We start from the raw sequence: 25,608 nt of genomic DNA on the forward strand, positions 1-25,608 counted from the left end.
CTAGTGTTTTTCAGCATTTAACTAATTCTTTGCTGGTGGAAGGGGCTGGGATTGTTTCTCCACACATAAACTGCTCCTAAGAAAGAACAAACGTAACATTAATCATTCAGTGTCTGTGTCACAAACATATTAATATTAAACTTTCATCTTGTCACAGAATCAATCCAGTTTTGAATTTTCCCATTGTTGTATCACTTCATCCTTGTTCGGAGTCAATGTCAACACCAGAATTATAAACTTAAAAGTGTATCATTTTTTAGTCCTAAATTCATATTTAATATAAAGCACCTTATCTTATAAACAAGCATGCTCACTTTCACTACAGAAGCATCCACTTCTCAGAAATCACATTTATAAAGACATTGCCACACCTTTGAAGTTACTGTATTAACTACTACTTATACTAAAACTTCTCCACTTCGACATTTGGTCATTCAAATACCCATCCTCTTCAAAGTAATTATTTCTTCCAACAAAAGGGACAGCTCTTTATGTGTTTCCCAACCAACATTATTTGCAATGTTAGCTGCTTTATAAATGAAATCCGATCTCTGATCATTTATCCTGTTTACATCAGCTACGGCAAGAAATCTCTGCCTCCCAGGTTACCCCTAATCTCCTGCAATCTGGTCACCGTAAGGATCAGCCTGTATCCTGCCCCTTTCACTCTCTTATTCCTGCCTAGCACCTGGAACCTTCCCAATGTGCTCTTTGGAATTCATGGTCCATCATTAGAACAATGCTCCATATTCTCGACCTCTTCTTTAAAATGTCCCTGCACATTCTTGCTCTAACACAGTGGTCTCAAGGTGTAGTGCTGGTGGTGGTGGTGTGTGTGTGTTGATTTTGCCTCCAGGCGACATTTGGCAATATCTGGAGACATTTTGAGTTGACACGACTGAGGGGGTGGTGCTACTGGCTAATGGGTACAGGCCAGGGATGTTACTAAACACCCTCCAATGCACAGGGCAGCTCTGTACAGCAAAGTTGTTCAGCCTAAAATATCCGTAACGCTGAGGTTGAGAAAAGGCCATCCCCTAAGGGCACTGTTTCACCTGTAACCCCTCAAGTGATGGCTCCGTGTTTTCTCAGAGCCCCAGTACCACAGAGACCGGAGGAGAAGCTGGTCGCTCCTTTCCGCTACTGCTCTCCTTCCCTCTCAAAACCCCACCAACTTTGAATCTTACGTCATGAAACTATATCATCACTACTCCTCTCTGTTGTTGTACCCGCCTTGGATCCCTCATTCTAACCCCTCTGAGATCTCTAGCATATTCATCCTACCCCCTTTACACTGCTGCTCACTCCCTTAATGTTTTCTTTACCTAGTTTAAATTCCACGGTCAATTATCAGAATTGCTCTTCTCTCACTCCTTCCTATTCACTTGGCAAATCCACAAGCTGGTTAAATCCAACTTCCTGTGTCTCCATTCACCCACGTAGCTGAATGTCTACCACCATTAGGCCCTCTCATGATCCCCACCAGTTACTGCTCCATGTCTCTCCTCCCCTTTGTAGTAAACTCCTTGAAAGTAAAGTCTACACTTGCTGCTTCCTATTCTCTCATTCTCTCCAACAAGTTTCCCATCAGTCAGGCTCTGTCTCCTTTACTCCACTGAAACTGCTCTTATAACCATCACAAATGGCCACCCTGTTAAAGCCAATGGTTAATTTCCAGTTATCTTTCTATCAGTGGCATCTGACAAGGTTGAGTACTTCCTCTACCTTTTCTCATCTGGCTTCCAGGATATGATATTGGAATATGAATCCTCCTCCTTCAGTGGTTGCTCCTTCTCCCCCAGCTTTGCTGATTCCTCACTTCCCTCCCTGACTTATTACGTTGCAGTGCCCCAAGGTTCAGTTCTTTCTTTTGTCCATCTGTACTGCATTCAGTCCTGGTGATCTCAACCAATCTCATGGCTCTAGATGCTATCTACATGCTGATAAATCTCAAATTTACAGTGCTTGCTGACCACTTTTTGAACTCCAAACTTGGATATCCAATCGGTTTCTCACCAGCTCCACTTTGATGAAAAATACACCTTTTGAATATAGTATGCCCAACTTCCACCCCTACACCTGCAGTCACCCCCATCTTAGCTGGTAGTAAATCCATCCTTCCAGTTACAAAGGCCACAAGTGTTTAAATCATCCTCGACTCCTCTCATATCCTATATCCAATCAGTAAAAAAATCCCTGTCCTTTAAAGTATATCCAGAATCCAACCATTTCTTACCACCTCTGTTGCTGCAGCCGGTCCAAGCTACTCATCCCCTCCTTTGATTAGTCTAACGGCCTCTGACCTAGTTCTCCTGCCTCTGCCCCTGTTCCTTCACAGTCTACTCTGGACACAGCAGCCAGAATCCCTCTTTTAAAACTCGAGCTGGCCCATGGCACTCCCTTGTTCAAAGATCTTCCAACGGTTCCCTATATCATTCACAGGAAAAGCCAAAGTCCTTAAAGTGGCCCACAAACATCTCTGTGATCTGCCTACTCCAGTAATTCATCTTAGACAATTCTCACCCTTATTTACTCTGCTCTGGTCACGCTGGCCTCCTTGCTGTTCCTTGATAAAACTAAGCATGTTCCTGGCCAAGGGCCCCTTCACTGAAAGTTCCTTTTGCCAGGCTGTTCTTACCCATCATATGTACAGGGCTCACTCCCTCACTCTTTCAGTCTTTGCTCTACAAGGCCTGCCATGATCACCCTGTTTAAATCTATAACATCTCCTCAAACAGCACTCCTGCTCTCCATTATCCCATTCTCTTTTTGTTCTAGAACACATTTTAATATATGAATAAGTCAGTAAACTTCTAAATTACAGTCTAAACTATCCTCTCATGAGGCTAAGTGCCTGGTCCCACCTTCTCTATACTCATTTTAGAGTTCATCCTTAAGAATGTTAAACTGTTTTATGTCAATTACATATCAAAAAGAGAAAAGAATGTTAAGTTTCTTACTTAAGACTTTATTCCAAGTACTGACCAAAAGTTGGGGTATGGATGGGCAGTAATAACATTTATTTTGTTTTCTAGTGTTAATGTCTTTGGGTGAAAAACAACAGGACAACTAAAGACTAAAATGAAATTGTAAAATTACAACTATGACTATTTCTCATACAATATATTGCTGACGTTCTATGTATAAGCCAGGTAAGAAATACTATACAACTTTTCCTTTGAAAATAAGCCTAGGAGCACTGAACAATTTTAATTACTTATTAAATAAAGTAGGAATAAAGACTGTCAATTAAATAACCTTTATAATTATTTTTCTATTTAGGAAGCAATAATTTTCATTAGATACAGAAAAGTTTTCTTATTGCCTTGCCAAGGCTAAAATGACTTAATCTGAGCTTTAAAAATTTTAATTTACGACACAGTTGTTTATTAATGGCTTTTAAAATGTTTTTAAAAACATAGCATTTACCTAACACACTGTTTAAAAAACATTCTCCTGCACTAACATATAGACAGGTTGCTATAGGTTCTTGCATTGCGACCCTTCTCCCACCTTTTAAAATGTGTTCCCTTACTTTGTCATAAATCACTTTTATAATGAGAGAGCAGCTAGGACACGTTGCCACGTCTTCCCCATTCTCCAAATCTTCCTAGAACAAAATCAAACACGTATGATCAGTATAGTCTTCCCTTTGCAATCTCCTCCTCCCAAACCCTGCCACCCCTATGGGCAAGCTCCTCTGCGACTTGCCTCCCTTTTGCGAGGGCCAAAAGGGCCTTCCGAGAGAAACGCCAAACCCCTCTTTTTTCCCCTGGAAGCGTCACTTGGGGGAAATACCAGTAAGGTTAGTCAAGGTTCAGTCGCCTCAAAACCTCTGGGAAGACAAAAACGCGTCACTTCCTCCAAGGAACGATCTCAGGAAGTGGGACCCGAAGTAGGACTCTAAGTGCGGGAGAATGGCGATAAGTCTGATGATGCTCACCCTCTACCCCCAGCCTGACTGAAGGCCTGAACGATGTGCCCACTGACAGTGTATAGAGTATCAATTTTGCAGAGATTCACAAACAAGACAAAACAATAACTATGAACCACATGGGTGACTGAATGGCGGAAGGGACGTCGTACAGCGAAAACGCGTCAGCTCTAATAAGTCGCCCGGAGGGATTCGATCTGAAGTTACCTTGGTGATGCAGAAGTTATCTCCACACGGGCAGGGGTAGAAATACGTCTCCAGGTCCTCGTCATATTGGAAGTCCTCGATCTCCACCTCGTCGTGAAACACCGCCATTGTCACTGGGGCCAGCAGAGTGCCTGTCACCCCCTCCTCCCGACACCGAGCCGGGTCGCTCTAACCCAGCAGATGCGGGCCGCAGCTGGGCGGTGTCACCATGCACCGACAGCCCGAACTAGCGCTTCCGGCGAGGAGACAATGACGCCACTGCGGGCTTGGAGGCCAAATGGGTGACCCTGTAGCGGTCACCATGGAGATGCCTGAGCGAGGGGGCGGAGACACCGGAAGACGGCGCTCACTGCCGAGTCGTCGTGCACCGCTTCGCCCATTGGACGGAAGCGACCAATAGACGTGATGACCGGTCGCGCTGCCGCTACGTCACGACGGGGACACCTGGAAGCTTCCAGGCACGACGGTGGAATTTGGCCCGGGTCTGCAGCCTCGGTATCCGTAGGGCTGGCGGCGCGGAGGCGCTTGACCGCGGCTGCTGTTGGGTGAGCTCATGTCCACCGACCTTAGGACGCCCCAACCAGACCCGGCTGAAGGCCGCCGCAGGCCTAGGTAGCAAACTTCCCGCGCTCGGCGCCCCTGGTCTTCGGCAGCGGCACGAGCAGTTCAGCTTTCTCGGTCTCCCTCCATGGCTTCCCGGTGACAGACGAAAAGCAACCTTGGAATTTCGGTTAACTGGGTGACCTTGAGCCCAGAGCGACGTCTAGCTTGTATTTCCTCGCTGCACTCATCTCTTCAGGTATATCTCCGCTTCTCCCTTACTCCCTATTATATCCAGATGCCCTAAATTGTGTTGCTGAAAGGATCAAGACCTGGAAGACTGACTGAGTTCTACTCCTATGTGTGCCAAGCATATGACATTATTTACTGCAGTGATTTGTAGTAACATTGATAACATCATCTTTTATTTAGAGAGTTTACTATGTGCGAGATGTTGCGCTAAGTATAATCTTCCATTAACCTTGGGAGTTTAGATGTTACTCCATGTTATTAATCTTCAAACTAAGATACAGAGAGTTGGGAATCTTGACCAAAATCATATAACTAGAAAATGAAGAGCCTGTGTGTTGCCAAAGCTTGGGAACAAATTCATTAACTTACATGAACCACAATTTCTTTTTCATAAAAGTAATGGCATCAGCAGGCAGAGTTATTACCACGAGGCCTATTTATATGGGAAATGAAATACAGATAAAAGGTCTTGGAAGCAGTGCTCGTGCCTGTTTTAGTACAACATGGAGATAATGCTTCATTGCTAGGCATTAATTCAAATCTTGGCAGAGAAGGAATGCAATGCAATAAAAAAAGCTCTGCTGAGAAGCAGACCTGGGCTCAGAATCTGACTATTGTGGAACTAGCTCTGAGAGCTGGATATTTACATTCTTTGGTTCTTGTTTCTGCTGACTGAAAAAGGATTGGATTAGAGATGATTGGCAAGATCCATTTCAGATCTAACATTCTACTTTTGTGTGGAAATGATGAGTTTTATTTGATTCAGCAACTGCATGTACCATATTTAGTTTATGTTAATATAATACATATACATAATACACATACACATATGTACACGTCCCTATGCTTATTTATGTACACAAATGTTTGCATGAAGTTACCAAATTTTATGCACACTGAAATGAAGTTCCACCTGGTTTAGCTCTTTTCAGGCTTGAAAACCTAAAGGCAGAGGAGTCTTTGGGAGAAGATTCAGAAGTTATGTTAAAGGAGTTTATACATTGTTTCAAAGGCTCACAGACACTCCATTTTGCATAACTGGAGATCTACCCAGCAGTTAGGAAAGATTTTTAAACTTTTTGAGGGTTAACTAGGATGATTCTGCTTTCTTTGAGCAAAGAAGGAATTCTAGCAAAGCCCACTTAGCCCAGTGACTGTTCTCTGTATACACAGATACTTCCTAGGTAGCCTCTTGGAGACAGGAGGGCAGGGGAGAATCTTCAGTGGCTATTCTGTAGTCCCAATGAGCATTTTGAGGTTGGGAACCATCTTTAGTTCTGCAATGCTTCTTAGAATAAGTACCTACAAATTAAAGATGAGCCATTTTTGAGTGTACAGAAATGGGTGCAGTCATATTTGATTTATGGAAGTATAAATTGGTAGACCTTTTAGAAAGCAGTTTGGATCTATCAAAAACAATTTTCTGAGGAATCTTAAAATCTGAGGTTAGTCCTAAAAGTTACAGGAGTTGTTGGGTAATTTTTTAAAATAATTTCTTTGTAATTTTCCAATTTTTCTTTGAGTACATATTACCTAAAATGGAAGAAGAAAAATTAATGAGACATGAATTAATAATTGACACTATGTGCCAGGCACTGTACCAGATGGTTTACATGCATTATTATATCATTAAAATCACCCAATGAGGTAATAGGTATCATGAGTACCATCTTCACCATTGGGAAATTTGAGATTTTGGGGCTAAGGAGACTTGCCTAAAGAGGCAAAGCTAGTGAGTGGCAGAAAGTTATGGTGAGAACTCAAATCCGTCTGATCCCAGAACCTAGGCTTTTCATAACTTTGATGCCATCTTGATATGATGGTGTTGAAGCAGAGCTAGATTAAACAAGTAGCCCTGAAGCTCTGCAGACTGCTGAGATTTTTGCTAGAGCTGTGCTGATTCCCTTGAGACCTAGATTTGGGTGTCCTTGGCCTTCCAGACTGTTTTCATCCTGCCATCTGTTGGCCATACCCTTGTCTGGCTAGAGGAAGTTCCCTGTATGGTTCTGTGCAGTTTGAGTTATTCTGTGCTGAATAAAATAAAAACATAGCCAAACATGTGCGTTTTTTTTTTTCTCCACCCAGTATTTTAAATAAAACATTACAGTAACTACTAAACTTTACATTTATTCCTGAAAGGTAATGGAAACATTCAGTAATGAGACATTTCGGGCCCCTGGAAGCGTGACAAAAGCAGATTTACTAGTTGCTATAGGATCATTTGAGGTCAAAAAAATTTTTTTTTTTAATCATGAAATGTTAACACTACTGATCTGGAAATTAACAGTGACTGAAATAATTAGCATAAAATCAAGTTTGGAAATAGATCATAATTATGTAATAGAAACTGTTTTATGAGTGCTGTTGTGTATCAGGCTAAGGGGAGTTGTTTATTAGCAATATCAAACCACTACCTCTTTAGATTGTTTGGTAGGGAGGCAGGGGGTTAATGTATTTGGGTTAGTTTTTTTGTAACACTCTTCTTCCTTGCCAGATACTTCCATAGATATTTATTCCTCTAAGCAATCCAATGAGGTAGTGTGGGCATTCCCATTTAAAAATGGTCAAAGATGACTGGCCTAAGATCAAAAAGCAGGAAGGAGTCAGACCTGAGCCCAGTACCACGGATTACAAGTCAAGCACTCTTGAAATAACTTGGACACTGCTAGAGTTCCTTTACCAAATGCTAAATGCCCAGAAGCCCCTTACTCCCTCAGTGGCACCGAGGATTCTAAATCAACAGATGCCATGGTATTTCTGTGAATTTACTTCATTTCAGCATTAATGCTTTTTGAGGCATTTCTGGTTTTTCTCTCACTGCTCTCTCACACTTCATCCAATCTGTCAACACGTCCTAGGGCTCTAATTCCAAGATACATTCCATGCTCATCTACTTATGTCATCTCTGTAGCTTTGTCCCACTCTAATCTTAGACTGGGGCTTTCTAACTGGACTTCCTGCTTAAACTCTTGCCCCTCTGTGATCAGTTCTTCACTTAGCAGTGTGCACGATCTTTTAATGTAGATTAATCATGTCCCTCTCCTGCTTTATTCAAACACTTTAGTTCCTTCCAGTTGCCCTTAGAATAAAGTACGTACCCTTACCATGGCCTGATGTGATCTGGCGTGTGCTGCCTGCTCGACTTCATCTCATATCACTCTCACCTAGCTCACTGCTGTCCAGTCACACTGGCTGTGGTTCTTCTAACACACCAAATATACTTATTTCTGTGATTGGGCCTCCGCCAAAATGCCGTGCCTTTAATGTTTGCTTCGCTGCCTCTTCATCATCATTCAGGTCTCAACTAAAATGTCTCTTGAGAGAGAGCTTTCCTGGTATTTCCTCACCCGCTCCATCACTTATTTCCTCTTATCACACACATTATAATCTGTAATTATCTCATTATCTGTTTACCATTATCTGTCACACGCACTGTAATAAAAGCTGCATGATGGCAAGGTCCTTGTGTCTGGTTCTTTACTCTGTCTCCACGGCCTGAAATGGTGCCTGGCACCCCATTAATTGTTAAATAAATTTTGTGTACTTATTGAACAGAAACCAGTATGGTTCATTTTAAATATCAAGTTTAATCTGTTGCTTGCAGTAATTTTTTTTTTACTGCATAAATGGATATGTTTTATTTGCCATTTATGATAGTTTTCTCTCTTAGAAATAGAGCTAATTAAGAATATTTTTGGTGAGGTAAGTAAGGCCTATGAGAATACAGACGTTTATGGAATATTCTTGTTTGTATGGTTTTAGAAAATAATATGTTACTGTTGCATAGTTAATTAAATATTTACATCAAATATATGAAACCATTTGATATATTTTAAAAGATAGGTAGTTTTGTTTTTTAAATACCTTATTGCTTTGGAAGTCACTTTGAACACATTTTTATAAAAATACCCTTTATTTACCAGTAGGTGGCACTCTCGGTCATGATTACTATTATAAAACAAGATTTTAGAATTTTAGAGAACAGCTTGTAAAAATTAACATTTCTTTGTTTTCTAGTTTGAGTGGTAGGCCATTCAAACAGCATAATCACTAAAATATATATCTTATGTGAGGACAGTTTATTTTAGCAATAGTTGTCTAAAACATTGAGCAGAACAATGTTTCATATTAAACTATATATATCAGTTAATTTTTATGAGAGAACTTGGCCTTAAATGACACTGGCTGTATCATTCCAGCTGTTGGTCTGGTTTTTCCTGAGTAGCAGGAATTAAAGGCCAAGAAAGATGAAAAGTGAAGCAGTAAGAGAAGCAATTAGGAAAGTAGAAAAAAAAAATCAGAAAAAAGAAAAGTGGAAGCATGAAGAGGAAGAATTGATGGAAAGGGGATAATTGAGAATAGACTTGAAAAAATAATGAGCTTTCCTTCTGCAGCTAAGAAATAGTAATGCTTTTTAAGTTTCCCAAAACATTTTCTTATATGTCGTCTCTGCCATTACAGGAACTTTGTGAGAATGTCAATATATGGAAACACTGTTCGTGTTCCAACTGGTGTGTATCCGAAGGTCTCAGTATAATACCAGGACCAAAATATTGCATGTCAGTCAGTCAGCCAGCCATATACTTAATGACTCCTAGGATCTCATGGGCTTCTAAAGTAAGTTTCTTTCAGTGATTAACATGCCATTTTTGGTTTAGCACATTTTGAAGGAGAGAAACTACATTTAGTAGTCTTGCATGAGGTAAAGGGGCCTTATACTTTTTTCATGTACTAGGGAAAATATCAAGTAACATGTTCATCTACAAAGATGCTACATCATACAATGGTATCTAAAGATTAGTTATGAAGCAGCGGCTTTTTGATAGGATTTAATTATAACTGAATAAATTAGATGTGACTTATATCACCACCTGATTTATTTACTTTTATTTATGTTCTATCTCTGCCTTCTAAAATATAAGCTCCCTAAGAAGGTTTTTGTTTTGTTCACGTCTGTATCTTCAGTGCCTGCCACATAATGGGCTCTTAATAAATATTTGTCAAATGAATGGCTAAATTAATGAATATGGAGTAGGAACATAAGCACACCTAGCTTGAATATTTTTCTAACACTAAGTTTATTACCATTAATTTATATAGTACCTTCAAAAGAGCTTAGAAAAAAAGAGTGTTCACATTTGTCTCCATTTATTCGCAAGCTAACTAAGGTGGGTAAGGACAGATACAGCAGTATAATGTGTTAAAAGCAGCCATCTTGGCTATAGAAATATTTGCAAATTAACTGAGGAAAGCAAAATGGTAGAAACCAAAAAAATACATTATCTGACTCCCAATCAGTGATTTTGCTGATAGGCTAGTAGCTTCTAGAATTTGAAATGTTGGGAACCTTTCTGGGTTTTTGTTTTTTAAACTTTTTATTGAAGTTTATAACGTACAAACAGAAAAGTACAAAAATCCTAAGAGGACAGCTTGATTAATTTTTTTATTAAGACAATTTTTTTAGAGCAGTTTTGGGTTCATAGCAAAATTGAAGGGAGAGTACAGAGATTTCTAATATACCCCGGCCTCACAGATGTACAGCCTCCCCTATTATCAGCATTTCCCACCAAAGTGGTACAGTTGTTAAAATTGATGAACCTACATTGACACATCATTATCACCCAAAGTCCATAGTTTACAGCTGACTCTTGGTGTTGTATGTTCTCTGGATTTGGACAAATGTTTAATGATGTGTGTCTATCATTATGGTGTCATACAGACTATTTTTACTGCCCTAAACATTCTTTGTGGTTTGATGAATTTTTACAAAATGAGAATACTCTTGTAATCGGCATTCAGATTAAAAAACAATGTTGTCAGTTCCCCAAGGGTAACTGCTAACTTGATCTTCAACTTTGTAGATTAATTTTTTCTGTTTCTGTACTTTATATGACTGGACCCATAGAATTTGCACTTTTAGAGTCTGACTACTTTCATCCTTTTATTCAATATTTGTGATATTTACCTGTGTTATGCATATAGTTGCAGTTTGTTCGTTCTCATTGCTGTAAACCTCAGACAATTTGCCCCTTGCACTTAAACAAGAAATGTTAAAACTTATGTGATGCTGTTTGGGCAGAATAAAACTATCAGGCAATTAGAAAATCTCTCCTCTTCTGTAATAACTTAAGATTAGTCATAGAGCTTGGTCAGAGATTTTGGAAACTAATAGAGAATATGAATATTTGATGGCACCAATAATTACATATGTATGTACTGTAGAGATCCGTTGAATCAGCTCTAAATAATGGCAGAAATTTTCTCAGGGTGAAGTTAGGCCCTTAATTGCTTTGTTGTTAGAAGAGTAAGAACATAAGCACACCTAGCTTGAATATTGATTGGCCCCTTCTTCACTGGCCCCTAAAATAGTCTGATATTTTTCTGATTTTTCTTAAAATATTTTAACTTTTAGTTTTATGTTTGCCCAGGAAGCACCATGGCTTGTGCTGCTGTTGTGGTCTCTGGGTTTTTACGAAGCTCTGTTGGAGCCATCTGCACCCAGGCTGCTTCGTTGAGATTGACGCCCAGTGCCTTGCGCCATCTTACTCTAGCCAGGTGAGCCACTGCCCTTGAGTGTCATTTGAGGTCGATTTTCAAAGAGACCTGACCTGCTGTTGGTTACGAGAGGCATTTCAAACTCCTGAAATCATAACATAGCATACTGCTTAAATGTGCATAACATCATTCAATTGTTAAACTACAGTTAGATGTGCAAATTTTCATTGACCATTTTCTAGGATCCATAATGTTATATTGTATTTCGGATAGTCATGATATTACAGGGGAAACTAATTTAATGATTTCTCATGAGGATAATTTTTAATAACCTAATTTTACTTTCTATTAAAGCATAATGAAATCCAAAAAGAAAACTGATCACTTGGAGAGAACTGCAAATGTCGTTCGACGGGAGGTTTGTATCTTTGGGCTGTGGCAAGTTTTCTTAGGCTGGACAGTTTGTACACAGTTTGACTGCCTTATGGAGAAGATAATAGATGAGCTTGACCTTTGAAGGACAGAGGTTATTTTTTTGTTCAGAACTTTTCTGAACAGGACATATGACAACTGATTTGAAAAGATGACAGTGAAATACTCAAATTTTTCCCTTTGAACTTGGAACGAATGGATTAATTTTTGGTGGAAGAAATATAGCAGCAATTCCGGAAACTGTCCTCACAGGTATGATGTGTAGGGATGTGTTTTAGGGATAGAACTTCTTTTAGAGCCTACATGTTATGAATAGCTTAGCTTTTCTTTCCTTCTTCATTCGTTCCTTCTTCCTTTCTTTTTCTTTCTTTTTTTTTTTTTTTTGACATTATGTCTCAAGGTCCTTATTCTTATCCCTACTTTAGTACAACTTCTATTTCATCAAGGGAGAAAGTACTAACATCTGAGAAAGGAAGGTGGACGAGCTCTTGGTACTGTTCCCATGAGCAGACTTTTATCCACCATATTCAGACTATAGAAGGTTAATCCACCGTCTGAAGGGGTGCCAAGGGCTGGGGAATAAGGATCCTCACCCTTTAACTCAGTGAATAACCACATTTTCTTTTACAGACATAAATTGGAACTTTGTTTTGCTTTTTGAGTGATTCTTCACATATTTAGATATATTGAGTTTAGTGTTAGAAGTTAAAAAAATTTCACATAAAGAATGATTTATACACTTCTGTAACATGGTTAGACATTGTATTGTCACAGTAGCTTAACTTTAATAATAGCAGGACACTTTTATGTTCAAGAGTATTGTTTAGGCCCCACTTTTCAAGCTAATACTATTTTCAGAAAATTGCTTTGGCACTAAGGGTGGTATGTTTGTGGATTCAGCTCTAAGCCAATGTTTTGTGAGGTCCATGTAAAATTAGTTCTGCATAACATTTATGGATGTGTGGGAAAATATACTTTTCTCACCAATGATAAATCCAAAAATACTTTTTTGGGGTGTTTGTTCAACACACAAAAATGCTGACTCTGTAAATGTGAGATCTGTTAGAATTTCTTTTTTGAAAAGTGAAACCTTACCAGTTTTGAAGAAAAAGAGGTTTAACAGTCGTAGACTGTACTCTTTTCTATTATATTTTGAGGCACGTAGAACTGGTGCAGAATTTGGCAGACTTTCTGTAAAGGGCTAGATAGTATTTTAGACTCCATGAGCCATGCTATCTATCTTAGCTCTAACTACAAAACTCTGCCTTTATAGTGTGAAAATAGCCATAGATAACACATAGACAAATCATTGTGGCTGGGTTCCAATAATATGTTCTTTACCAAAACATGCAGATTTGGTCCGTGGATCATAGTTTGCCAATCCCTGAATTAGCCATTTCTGAATTTTATAGGACAAAATTATTGAGACTTTTTGGGGTGGTTATTTTGAGCCATGTTTAAGAAAACTACACAGAAAGTTAATGTGAACTCTAATGGTGTGACTGAAAAGCTGAGGATTTTAATTCCCAGAAGTCAGAAAATTACAGGGCTAATTCCAACTATGCTCTTACCTTGGTGGAAGAATTTTCCAGTTGCAACTCTTATCTTTTTCGTCTGTTTCTAATTTCCACTCCTTTCCCAAAGAGAAAAAGAGCTGGGAGCTGGGAGGAGCTGGATAAAGCTAGATGATGTCTGGGGTCACTACCTGAGTGGTATAAAGTCATCGAAGCTCACCTCAGTCCTTCCACTGGACAGCTCCTAACCATAGAGCAGAAGCTCAACTTTGGACTTGCTGAAATGAATAGCACTTCAGATTGGGACGTAACAGAACTGGCTCACCTCATGGTCTTGTCTGTATTGCAGACATACTTTACAAAACTCTCCACCTGCTACTTGCTCTTCAGTTCAAATCTGAAGTAGCCTAGGGATAAGATTGCATCTGCATCTTGCAAAAGACGAAGTAGAGCCTAGGAGCTATCTAGTGGCTTCTCCCAGGGCCAGAGGGAAGCTCCAGCCCAGGTCTATGCTTCTTAGACCAAAGGACCCTGCTGCCCCTTCCAGAGTGGGTAGAGAACGGAGTACTCATCCACCCAGAAATGTCCTTTCCTTATAAGACACTGGGTTTCCTTTAGAGAACTTACTGAATGACTATGATATAATGTTAATGCTTCTTACTTGGGGCTGTAAATAAATGTAACCAATTTGGGATCATGCTGATGCAGGAAACTGAGCTCTGAATTGAATGACATTGGACTGTGTTGCGTTCACATTTTTTTCTTAGGGATCAAAGAATAAGCAGTCTGGGTAACAGAAATGTCAAGTAGGTAAGAGTAGAAATATTGTAGTGCAGTAAGATTGTTCAGGTAAAACTAAGATTTCATTGGAGGAGTCACTGTGTGCTTGGTCCCTGTAGAGAGCTGACCCACCAAGCAAGATGTACTCTAGTCATCAATTTGATGGGAGAGTTTGGTAATGAAAGAATATTTTAAATTACTAATTCTTATGTAATAATTTGAAAATATGCCAGGTTCTGGGGTTACAGCATTGAAAATGATAAATAAGATCCCTGACCTTAGATTCTAGTGGAACTCTGATCAGAAGGAACTGGTTTTGTGCATTTAACTGACTTTGGAAAAACCACTAATGCTTTTTCAATTGTACTAGTTTGCTACTTCTAGAAGTCTGTGCTTACAGATGCCTCATGTGTATTGTTACCTTTTTCTTTACAGAGCACTTGATGATATAGTAAGTTGTTACTTGATTCTCACAACCACCCTGGGAGAGAAGTACAGGGGTCCTTATTCCCATTTCACAGACGAGGAAGTTAAGACTTTGGAGATTTAGACAGGGTAGTTCTGCTTCCTGACTTCCCTGGCTTATGCCCCTTGTCCTGGTGGAATTATCAATAGCACCCCCTTTCCTTTTCATAAATGCCATGTTTTGGATAATAAATTACATTTTCAGCCTAAGTTTGAAAGACTTGTTCAAGTAAGTGGAGGATTCAGTCTTTGAACTCAGATCTTTGACATCAAGTTGGTTTTTCTACTACAAAAAAAAAAAAAATGTGACACTTGACTTAGATAAAGTTTAACTGAGCAACACAGTGGAAGATAAATTTCACACATCCTCTTCATTGTTCCAAATCAAAACTTCACTTAGATGTTACTGGGCGGAAGAAAGGAAGCAGTTATGCTGGCACAGTAGTTAGCTAACAAATCAAATGGCTGGGCTCCTGGGACAGGGACCTTTGGCAATCCTGTGGATCCCAGTGCTGATTATTAAGGACTGATTATCTGCTGGACTCGTGGTTTTGCTGAGGCCTAGGTTTGAGTGAGATGGGCTGCTCGGCTGGAGAGCTGGCCCATATCCTGAGTTTAACGTTTACTATTTGTCATCACCTACACATTTTGGGAAGAGTGTATGCTGGAGTGGCCATCTTCATCTTGGTGGGAGAGGAGAGCATCTCTCTAATATAGAACATTTCCCAGTAGTTGGACACCTAATTTGCTTTGATTGTCAGAATCTGTTGGTTGGAGAATCTGGGACAAGTAGTGCTTGGCTTTCCAGTTTCGTGGCACTGTCAACTCTGGCTGAGCAGAGAGAGCTAGGGAGAAACCTCAGGCACCCACCACCTAGAGGTAACCGTGAGCATGTAGAGGGCCTGGGCCGCAGTTTCTTGGAGAAATTTCCAGGGAAGTTCAGTCTGATGGCTCTGGCAGCTGGCCTCGGGGTCCCCAGGGTACACAGCTCACCCTGCAAAGAGGGAGTCCCCTGGAGGAAGATCCAGCTTAACAGTGCTGTAGCCACAGTGTCTAGCACAGTGTCAGCATGCCGTAGGCATTCAGTATGTTTCCTTGAGCAGCATCAACAAGTGTTAATCTCACCTCTGTGGCTGGTTACCTGTACTACCTCTGGTGAGTCACTTTGTAAAGTAGCAGCAGTGACAATCAGGTGATGATGTGAGTGTACTCTATGGTTCTGTATAGATATGAGCTGTGAAAAATGAGGACCTGCCTCTACTTTTGCTTAACTATGTCCAGAACTTAACTTGTTCATGTCTAAAGTGTATAGTGTTAGTGCTTTTCAATAAATTAAGTAATCTAAGAGGCAAGGCTTTTTTCCATTTTACCTCCAGGAATCTAATCAAATGAAATGGATTTTATTTTAATATCAGCAGACATGTGTTGAGTGCCTGCTGTGTGCCTAGCCCTGTCATAGGTGCAGGGGACACAGCAGTGCATGAGGCAGGTAAAGTCCCTGCTGTACATGGAACTTATTACGGTACAGATAAGCCAGAGACTGTCACATGTGATATATGCTACGAAGGAAATAAAACAGGGTAATGGCTGGGGACAAGGGTGCTATTGTAAATGGCTGTGTAACATTTGAGCTGAGACTTGAATAAGAAAAAGAGCCAGCCAGGTGCACAGCATTCCTGGCAGAGGGACTGGCAAGAGCCACGGCTTTGAGGCAGGAAGGAGCTTGGCATGTTCAGAGGAAGGTGGTCGGATGAGAGGTAGGCAGGGCCCAGCTTGTATAAACTGTTGTGGGCTTGGATTAGGAGTTGGATGGTTTTATGCAGGGAAATGACATATGATATACATTTTAAATTGGTCATCTATTTGCTTGGGAAAGCACTGTTTTTTTGTTGTTGTACTTTGACACCAGATTGGAGGCTACTGACTTAGTCCTAGAAGAGGTGATGGTGGCTTAGAGTAGGATGGTAGTGGTGGGGATGAAGAGCATTGGGTGGATCTGGGACAGAGGTAGGGCTAATGGGGTTCACAGATTGAGGGTGCAGGTGCAATTAATGAGAGGAGAGGAAACATATTTCTAGCTTTGGGATTTGAATAATCTGGGTAGATGATGATGGTGACATATATTTGCTAATGTGGAGCAGAATAAGTTTGGAGAAGGGGAAATAACTCAATTTTGGAATAATCTGGGATGGGAGGTGGGAAGTAGATGGAGTTACAGATGAAACAATATTAACCATGAGTTATATCAACTTATATTAACAGTTGAATCTGGAACATGGGTTCAATGGAGGTTCATTATATTATTTTTACTAGTTTTATATGTTTGAAATTTCCCATAATAAAAAGGAAGAAACTTTGGGAGATAAGAGAGTTCTGTGTTGGATGTGTTGTTTGAAAAGGAAATTCAAAGTGGCAGTTGGATATATGAGTTTGGAGTTCACTGCTGGAAATAAAAAGTTTAAGCCGTGTAGAGAGTAAGGGAAGAAAGAAGGCCCAGGCCTCAGCCCTGGGTGTGTTAACATGTAGAGGTTAAGCAGAAGAGGAAGGACCAGGAGAGAAGAGGGAGAGGGAGTGGACAGTGAGGCAAGAGGGGAATCAGCAGGGTGCTGGTGAAGCCAAGAGGAAAAATGTTTCAGGGAGAGAGGGGCCACACGTGCTGGATTCCGCTGAGAGGTCGTCGTTGGATTTAGCTAAGCAGGTAGTGGGTGACCAGAATGATCGGCTTTAGTACATTACTGAGTGTAAAAGCCTGACCGTATTGTGTTGGAGAGAGAACGGGAGATAAGAAAGTGGAGCCAGGACCATATATAACTCTTGAGAGTCTTTCACGTGAATGGGAGCAGAGAAATGGGGCAATAGCTGGGTTAAGGGAGAGGATTTTTTTTGGGAGGGGGCGTTAATTTTTTGTTTTTGGTATTTTGAGAAGCATTAAAAGCACAGTGGTCAAGTGCCTGGATTCCAGTCTCTGCCACTTACTAGCTCTGGGACCTCAAGTTTTCTCATATGTAAAATAAGGATAATAGTAATACTTACCTTTTAGGGTTTGTGTGAAGATTGAATGAATTAATGTATGTGAAGTACCTAGAACACGGTAGGCTCTCTATATAGGTGTTTGTTGCTGCTGCTGCTATTTGAGGTGGAAGTGCGCGCACGTGTTCTTGTGGAGGGGGGAGAAGGGGTGATACTTGCTCGAGTAAGGCCTGAGAAGGCAGAGCAGAGGTCGGCCCAGTGGACAGGTTAGCCCTTGGTAGGAGCAAGGAAAGTTCATTTGCCAGGATGTAGTGTTGATGGGCATATGCCACTTAAGAAGTTGTACGGTTGACAGATTTTGTGGACTTTCCTTTTCAGGAAATCACTTCAATAAAACCAGTTTCTTTTCATCAGGTTCCTACTCATCAGATTGGTCCTCTGCCCCAATTTAAAAAATGTCTCTGGGCCTTGGTGTCCTTATGTGTAAAATGGTATTTTTGATGATGAGTAAATTTTCCTTCAACTCTGAAATTCTCTGTGCCCTCTTTTGTTTAAGGTCATCTCTAACCTTGGCTTTGTTTAAATTTTTAAGCCAGCAAATGAATGAATGGGAATGAACAGAGGAAGCCAGTCAAGTTCCCCAAAGAAAGACCTATTTCCTGTACAGAGACTTTTGCAGCAGCATCAAGATATCCTACATAAAACCTGCTTTTTAAACCAATGTGATGGAATTTCCTTTTAGATGCTGACTTCGTCAAAGCATTGAGAATGTGTGCTAGTAAAAGGTTGGCAAATGTATTGTTATTTTATTGAACAGTAGAAGACTCTAAATGTTATTTTATGGAAAACTTCATTTCCTGCCATGTGTTTTAACTTAGGACATGGCCAGCTGAGGTTTCAGTTGTGAAATCTTTTGATCCATTAAGTATGAGAACAAGTACAAGTTAAATCATAAAGTTTCTCCATCATGTTTTACTTATTCAGAAAAGGAAAGAATGGCGTACAAGGGCCGTGATTACAGATCATAATCATTCGAAACTAGCTTCAGAATAAAGATGCGGCCTTCAAAAAGATTTTGCTAATGTTTTTAATCCACGTTGCTAGAAACCTTTATATAGTGTACATTATTTGTATTAAGTAAATAGGACAAAGAGTTAAGAGGGAGGCATGTCTTGAAAGGTATTTCGTGTCACCAGTTACAGCAGTTTTGCTCAGATTATTAGGACAAATAGTGATAGGTATATATTACTGTTAATGTTGATGCCAATAAGCATAAAGCATCTGGGAACATTTTTGGTCAGAGACAATCCAAATAAAAGTAAGACTTTTTCAATAGAAAGTGTAACATTTTCCCCTTCTTCATTGAATTTTATATTTAGACATTGGCCAATTTTGGTGATTTCATTTCACATAGACTGGCATTTGACTGTGAAGAATGCAGACATGTTTCAGCTGAAATTCTGCGTTCCTCTCCCCCTTCCCCCGAGTGGTTATGAATGTTGATTTTTCTGCTACCAGGTGACTCTTTGGGATGTATTTAAAGCTATGTATCTGGTTTGGTTCATGAATCTGACAGATGCCAGTTAAGCTCTTATAGATGAAATAATCTAGCTCTTTGTTTTGTTTTTACAGATTATTATATTGAAAGAAAATAACGAATGTTTATAAAATAAACATTTTTTTTTGTAAGCCAAAAAAAAAAAAAAATGAAAGCAATAATGTAAGGGAGAATCTTCTGATGATTCTTATTACTTGTCTTTGTAATAACATTTAAAATTGAATGTGTGACAGACCACGAAGATTCCTCGTCAAAAAGACATTTTCAGGAGAATTTGTATTTACATTAACATGTGCTAAGTATGATAAGAAAGGCTGAAATATTTTATGGGTAGAGTTGAAAGGGTGGAGAGAAGAGGAAAGACCTCAGGCGGAGGGTAGGTGGGTAGTGTTTGAGCAGGGCCTGGACGGTGGTTGAGGGATTGTTACACAGGACAGAGAGAGTATGGTACCTGCCGAGTGACCTAGGCAGCGTTTTGGGAGGCAGGCAAGTGTCAGGTGCCTTTGAAGACCAGTGAGTTGTTCAGTTTGGCTGGTAAACCTCTAGCATAGGGATTGAGGAGGAGCTTAAGCTGGAATGAATTACAAAGGCCTTTTACGTTGTTTTGTTTTGTTTTGTTTTGTTTGTTTGGTAATTGAATATTGGAGAGCCCTTGACAGTTTTTGAGAGCAACTCAGTGAAGTCAGAACATTAGGAATATTCACTTGTTGGCTTCTTTGAGAGAGACAAAGAGGCAAAGGCAGCAGTTCAATTGAAAAGAAAAATTTTTTGGCTTAGGATGGTGGTGGGTGCACAAGTGGCAGAAAAGACATGAGCTGAGTTTACGGAACTTGGCTATGTTAGGGACATAATGCCTGGAAGAGTCAAAGACTCTGTGTGTGCGCGCATGTGCTCATGTACCAAATGAAAATAGATTTGACATTACTGAGTCCAAGATGGGTCTGGAATTGAAATCCTGGTGATGGAAAGCAGCTGATTTTAGGGGGCTTTCAGCGGGCAGGGGTAGCCTTTTCCATCTCTCCATATCCAGTACCGGGCACCATGCTCAAGAAATGTCTGAATGAATATGGTGGATTTAGTTCTACAAATAAGTGAGTTTATTGTTGGGATAAGACTATCAGGTGATTAAGGGCCAAGCAGACCTAGGTTTGAATCCTGATTCAGCTGTTCCTGAGTCGTCGTGAGAAAGTTGTTGAACCCTTCCATTTCCTCATCTGCAGAATAGAGATGATGACACTATGTCTTGGGATATAGTATAATTATTCATATTAGCTGAATGAATCAGTGCACATAAAACATTTAACCCAGCATCTGGTATACACCCGAGATAAATGCTCCCCAGACATTGGCTGTTACTCACAGGAGAATGTAGATGTGAGCCTGTGATTAGCAAAAAGAGTAACGAGTTGCGGGTGGAGGTTAGAGCTTTGGGATGCTTGAGGGCCTCAGCCTAGAGGTGGGAGAGGGAGTAGGAGTGAGGCCAATGAGAGAAAGTCCCATCGACGAAGTGGGAGGAGGAATGGTAAAGAAGAAGGATTGGGTCATAGGGGCAGAGGACCCGAAGCATTCAATGTCAGCTCTCCCAGGCAAGGAAAACGCGTCAGGATGGAAAAGAAGTAAACATCAAGTTCAGAGAGATCAGAGAGAGTGAGAGCTGAGACCGGATATTGAATTTGTTCAGGAAGATATCCACCAACCTTGGAAGGAGAAGTTACGGAGAACATCAGGGAAAAGGGAAGATTCTGTCAGATAAAGAAGTATCAGAGGCAAGGATTAAAGGCAAAATTTCTAAAGTAGCTTCAAGACAGTATGGCTTTTAAATTTGGTCTAGCAAAGTAATTGATAGAATGTGGTACAAAGACCGACATAATTTACAGGTCCTTATTGTCATCCACGAGAACAGTCCCCATGGGGGTCTGCAAGGTCCTGCATGGCAGCACTGATGTGATGGCAAATGCAATAGTAAGTGAAAAAGTGTAATGTATAAAGTAATAACAATATGGATAAATTCATTATAATTAATGCAATAAGATATATTATATCTGACATTATAATAAATATGTACTTACTATGGGCCAGCAGTATTATAAATGCTTTGCATATATAATCTCATTTAATCCTCCCAGCAACTCTGAGGTATAGGTGTTGTTATTCTCATTTTATAACTGAGGTAGGCTAGGGAAATGTGCCCAGAGTCACACAGATGGTAGGTAAGCAAATTGCGGAGTCAGGATTAAATGACAGGCAATCTAGCTATAGAGCCCGTGCTGTTAACAGCCATACTATGCTGCTTTTATTTTGTTGTTGAATTGTTTAGGACGGGCAAACAGCATTGGATATCATGTCTGGTGAAGCAGAAGGTCTAGAGGGAGAAAACTTGAACATGAAGGAAAGGGCTGGTAGGAGCTGATGAAGCATTGTTTCAGAGAGGAAAGGCAGGACTAGGATCAGCAGTGCAGATCCGTGAAGGAAAATCACCCCACTTGCTCCCAGGGAGAGAAGAGAGAGATTAGCAAAATACAGAGAAAGAGAGCCAAGGGACTTCATAGGAGTAAGAGAAAGAAATTTTTAACAGATTTTGAGGTGGTGAGGGAGACCACCATCCGTCCTGAGAATTCTCCAGTGGATTGTTAAGAATGTTTCCCACTGATAGTTTGATTAGACCTAATCCTATTGGAGACAGGGGGCTGAATGAGCTAGTGTTAGGGTGGAAGGGTCACCGACCTTGAACAGATTTTCAAGGCACCCTTGAATGGAGCCCTGAGAGTAACACTGGCCAAGGAAAATGACTGTATTTTGTTCACCTGCTACTGATCTTGATTTGCTGCCGGAAGTGGAGTTGAACAGCAGTAGGACGTTGAAGGAGTCATGCTGTCTTTTTTCGCCCTTTGTGCAGATATCCCAGGCTTAGGGAGAAAGAGAAACCCAAAGACAGAAGAAACAGAATGAAGGAAATAGAGACATTTTGAATTTGAGAGTTGCTGAGTCATGGATGGCACTTGACTGAAGAGTACCTAACTCAGACCTTTTTAGGATTTTCTAGAAACCAGATATCTGTAGTGAAGGGCTGTTGTTTTAAGATTGTAGACCATTTATATTTTGTAAAATATAATTAAAAAGGGATTATAAAAAATAAAATAAATAAAGACTTAAGAAGTACAAACCTACTTTCTATTATTAGATTCAACAGGTACACAATTTACTCTAAAATTGTGAAAATAAAGTTTCTCAGTGCTTACTATTTTAACTTCTGAAATTTGCATGTCATGGATTTCTTGTAGGTTCGGAACAAACACAGGCTCACAGCTAATGGTGGGCCTCACTTTGAGGCTGTAGTACTGACAGGCTTTAGATGCCAAACAGACTCGAAGTCCCAGTGCTCTTCCTGAAGTGCCCAGCCTGGTGCACGACACATGGCAGACACTCAACAAATAAATGCTTGTTAAATAGTCCCTTTGAGATGATATTGGTATGCAGAATAAAAGTCAATTTATATTTTAGCAAGTCTCTCAAAAACAAGATAATTAAAATTCATTCACCTGGTGATAGGCAGAATTTTAAAGCAGAGTGTGGTTTACCTTGTTTTGCAATGGTCAAAAACCACATCTTCATAATACCTGAGTTACCAGAAAGCCACAATTTGTTCTTGGCGTGTGTACACACTAACCTCAGCCACAGTTCATCTTTTGACTCAAGGTCGTGTCAGCAGCAAAGGTGTGTGGAGCTGCCAGTGAGTCACCGTCTGTGAAGAGGCTCTGCCTGCTTGTTGCTGATAAGGATTTTTCTTTTAAAGCTGGCCAGTGGTAAGTGGCTCTTCTGTTTCCTAAGTGTCATGAGTGTTTACGAAGGTGCCATCAGATAGATGGGCTTGTTTTATTTTCTGGACAGGGCTTCTGTGTCCAGCTATTTCTCCTGAGGAGTAAGAATTCTAGACATCTCCATTCAGGGGGAGCCTTTTTTTTGGCACAGAGAATATGATTTCTTTCCTGGCCCCAGAGCTGACCTCGGTTTTGAGCCTGTGACCCTCTTAGTCATATATGAAAATTGCTGCCTTGAGTTTTCCAGATTGAAACAAAGCATCTAATTCTGGTCCATGGAGCTGACAACTCTGATAATTTTCCTCTGCAAGAATGGTTGCTTATAGAATGCACTGCAGTAATCTAATCTAATAGAATTATGAGTTGCTGGGTATTGATATGTTTTCAAAAATGAGTCTTTATATTGAATACAAAATAAACAGCAGTCTGAAAATAATAACCAGTTATATCACAGAGCTAACTAAACTACCCTCTCAACTGAATTCCTGCATTACTCATATTTTATCTGGGTTGAGTTTATTATTGATCTTGAATTTATTATCAGGAGCCCCCAGTCAGACCTAGCCCACACCCACTCATGAGTCCACTCCATTTTCTGTGGACTAGTCAGTATGCTGATAGGGTAACAGCCCAGGTGTCCCACTGTTCCTGGGAATGGCCTCAACTGAGCTGAAATTCAGGCTGAATTGTAAATAAAGCAACTTGTATTTCCTTAGGAAAGGTGTGTTTGGGTGTACGTTTCCTTTATTTAAATAAAGCATTCATTTCTAAATGAATTTCTGGCATGTCAATCTCGGTAGTATTTCTTAGGAGTCACTTGACTAAATTTGGCAGTCCATCTGGAAATGTGGTTTTGTTAGAAGGAGGATGTGTGATAATAGCAAGTGTGATAATAGCAAGAGTTAGCAGTCTTGTGTTAATAGTTTGCCTTTGAATTTAGAACTAGAAAACAAGATGCTGATTGCAATAATTTGTGTTTGTGAAGCAATTTACTGCAATCTTTGCACATGTTCAGTGATACATATTAAATTCATTTGGGCTGTTTTTTTGGGGGGTTGGGCAACATTTTTACCCTTCAAAAATAGTTTAGCAGTTATTACATTGAAAAGTAGGAACTTTAATTGTAATGATCTGTCTTTCCATATTTCCCTGCTGTGGGAGTGTTTGTGTCCTGTGCACAGCATTGTCTCTGTGCCTTCAACTCCAAATCGTGCAAATACCCTGAGCCCAGTCCCCAGTCTCCTGACTAGAAAAAGCCTGCGCACTGGTTTATAATGCTGCTGCTATGGTGTGCCTGCGAATGTATTAGCACTTACAAACTGTAGTTAGCTGATGAGAAAAACATCAGTTCTCTAGTGATAGATAAAGAAAAAGGGTCCCATTGTGATCCTCAGGATAAAATTATTCACTGTTGGGTGTTATATATCCCGTATCAGTGAATGGATTTAGTCACGTCACTGACATTAGGACTGGCTTTAGTATGCGCCTGGCAGACTCCTGCTTCAGAGGGCAAGCATGGAGGTGGTCGTCTCTGGCTGGTTAGGGATGCCCCTTTCCCTGCCAGGTGTCCTATCGGCACTCATTCCTGGCTTGTGGACCTTTTTTTTTTTTTTAAAAAAAAAAAAAGATTACTCCCTTAGCACTGACTTATTGCGTGGCTCTAGGGGCTGTGAGTTCCTTTGGAAACTTGACTTCATGGTGATAGAATGGGCATTTGCTTAGGTTGGTGGCATCCACTCCTTCAGTGCGGTTGCTGGGACAGCTTGCTCTGTAGGCTTCCTTAGATCATCATCCTGGTAGTAACCTTGTGTGGCACTTTGAGGAGAGGGCAAGGATCAGGGAGTGGATGTGGCTGCCGTGTAGACTTTGTAGTTAGGATTATCAGAGTGGACTGCTGCTTATGAAGGGGAAGATTGCTTTTGGGTTTATCTTTCCTGTTGGGCCTATGTCTGGGCCATGATTCCGCATCTCTGAATCCTCTGACACCTGCTAAATGGTGAGAGGGAGACTCCAGACCTGCCTCAGTGCTCTGGAGCTTTGGTCACAGATCCCAGGTGGATACCTTCAACGTAGACCAGAGGCACCGTGTTCTTACTGGGCCCTCCTGAGGGGACTGGTTCCTGTACAAGGAAACCAGTTCCAGGATCTCAAGTAATCCAATCCAGAGAGAAGAAACTGCCTCTCTGGATTTCTCTCACGAACAGGGCTAAACTTTGTGGGCTTTTCTCGCCAGTAGTTCCACCACTTAGCTCCTCTTTGGTGAGTCCTGCCCTTGACCTTCTCAGAATTCCTCCTTCCCAAGGACAGAAAGATTGAGGCTCCCTCTCGGGGCCGGAGTGGCCACTCACAGTCCTCATGCAGTGTGTGAGTGTCCGGAGTTGTCAGATTCAGTGTTACGTGTGGTGCTCACTGCTGTGGGCCAGACCCTTCCTCTGAGGGAGGCTGTATCACAGTGTCGCACGCCTAGTGCTCTGGAGTCTGCCCAGCTCACATGTTCGCTTTTCTGTCTGCCCTGTGACATAGGCATTTTCTGTCTTTCTCTGGGTTTCGGTTTCCGTGTCTTTAAAGAGAGAATAGTGATATTCATATGTCTTGGGAAATGTTAGACATTTAGCACAGTGCCTGATGTTTAACTCTATTAGT

At 40.6% G+C, this 25,608-nt stretch overlaps 2 protein-coding genes across 6 annotated transcripts in view; one reads left to right on the forward strand and one right to left on the reverse strand.

Annotated features, from left to right (window-relative positions):
- DPH3 (diphthamide biosynthesis 3) lies at positions 1-4,406 on the reverse strand. Of its 2 annotated transcripts, none has more exons than XM_015585799.2 (3): positions 4,142-4,406; positions 3,514-3,610; positions 1-76 (listed from the first exon to the last, which is right to left on the reverse strand). In XM_015585799.2, the coding sequence occupies exons 1-3, from the start codon at positions 4,247-4,249 to the stop codon at positions 18-20; spliced, it is 264 nt and encodes an 87-aa protein (XP_015441285.1). In that variant the 5' UTR covers positions 4,250-4,406; the 3' UTR covers positions 1-17. The 2 variants fall into 2 exon arrangements, with proteins under 2 accessions (XP_015441285.1, XP_006907326.1); XM_006907264.3 differs by having other exon boundaries at positions 3,536-3,610; positions 4,142-4,392.
- Positions 4,407-4,575: 169 nt separating this feature from the next.
- The window catches only part of OXNAD1 (oxidoreductase NAD binding domain containing 1), a 34,377-nt gene continuing 13,344 nt past the window's right edge, over positions 4,576-25,608 (forward strand). Inside the window, exons 1-5 of one of the 4 annotated variants that reach the window (XM_006907265.3) lie at positions 4,576-4,940; positions 9,395-9,550; positions 11,362-11,488; positions 11,783-11,846; positions 22,844-22,950. In XM_006907265.3, the coding sequence (XP_006907327.1) occupies positions 11,370-11,488; positions 11,783-11,846; positions 22,844-22,950 (290 nt within the window). In that variant the 5' untranslated portion in view covers positions 4,576-4,940; positions 9,395-9,550; positions 11,362-11,369. Of the gene's footprint in view, positions 4,941-9,394; positions 9,551-11,361; positions 11,489-11,782; positions 11,847-22,843; positions 22,951-25,608 lie in introns of those variants that run through there. The other 3 variants (XM_006907266.3, XM_025043611.1, XM_025043612.1) reach the window with 3 other exon arrangements.

This window comes from Pteropus alecto, unplaced genomic scaffold, assembly GCF_000325575.1.
Source record: "Pteropus alecto unplaced genomic scaffold, ASM32557v1 scaffold92, whole genome shotgun sequence".
Lineage (NCBI taxonomy): Eukaryota > Metazoa > Chordata > Mammalia > Chiroptera > Pteropodidae > Pteropus > Pteropus alecto.

What these genes read in the sequence shown, in the direction of transcription:
- DPH3 (XM_015585799.2), bottom strand. Translation starts at nt 4,249, where the DNA reads ATGGCGGTGTTTCACGACGAGGTGGAGATCGAGGACTTCCAATATGAC. An exon ending in ATAACTTCTGCATCACCAAG is followed by an intron (nt 3,611 to 4,141) that starts GTAACTTCAGAT and finishes ATTTTGTTCTAG; the next exon opens with GAAGATTTGGAGAATGGGGA. An exon ending in AAGGGAACACATTTTAAAAG is followed by an intron (nt 77 to 3,513) that starts GTGGGAGAAGGG and finishes GTTCTTTCTTAG; the next exon opens with GAGCAGTTTATGTGTGGAGA.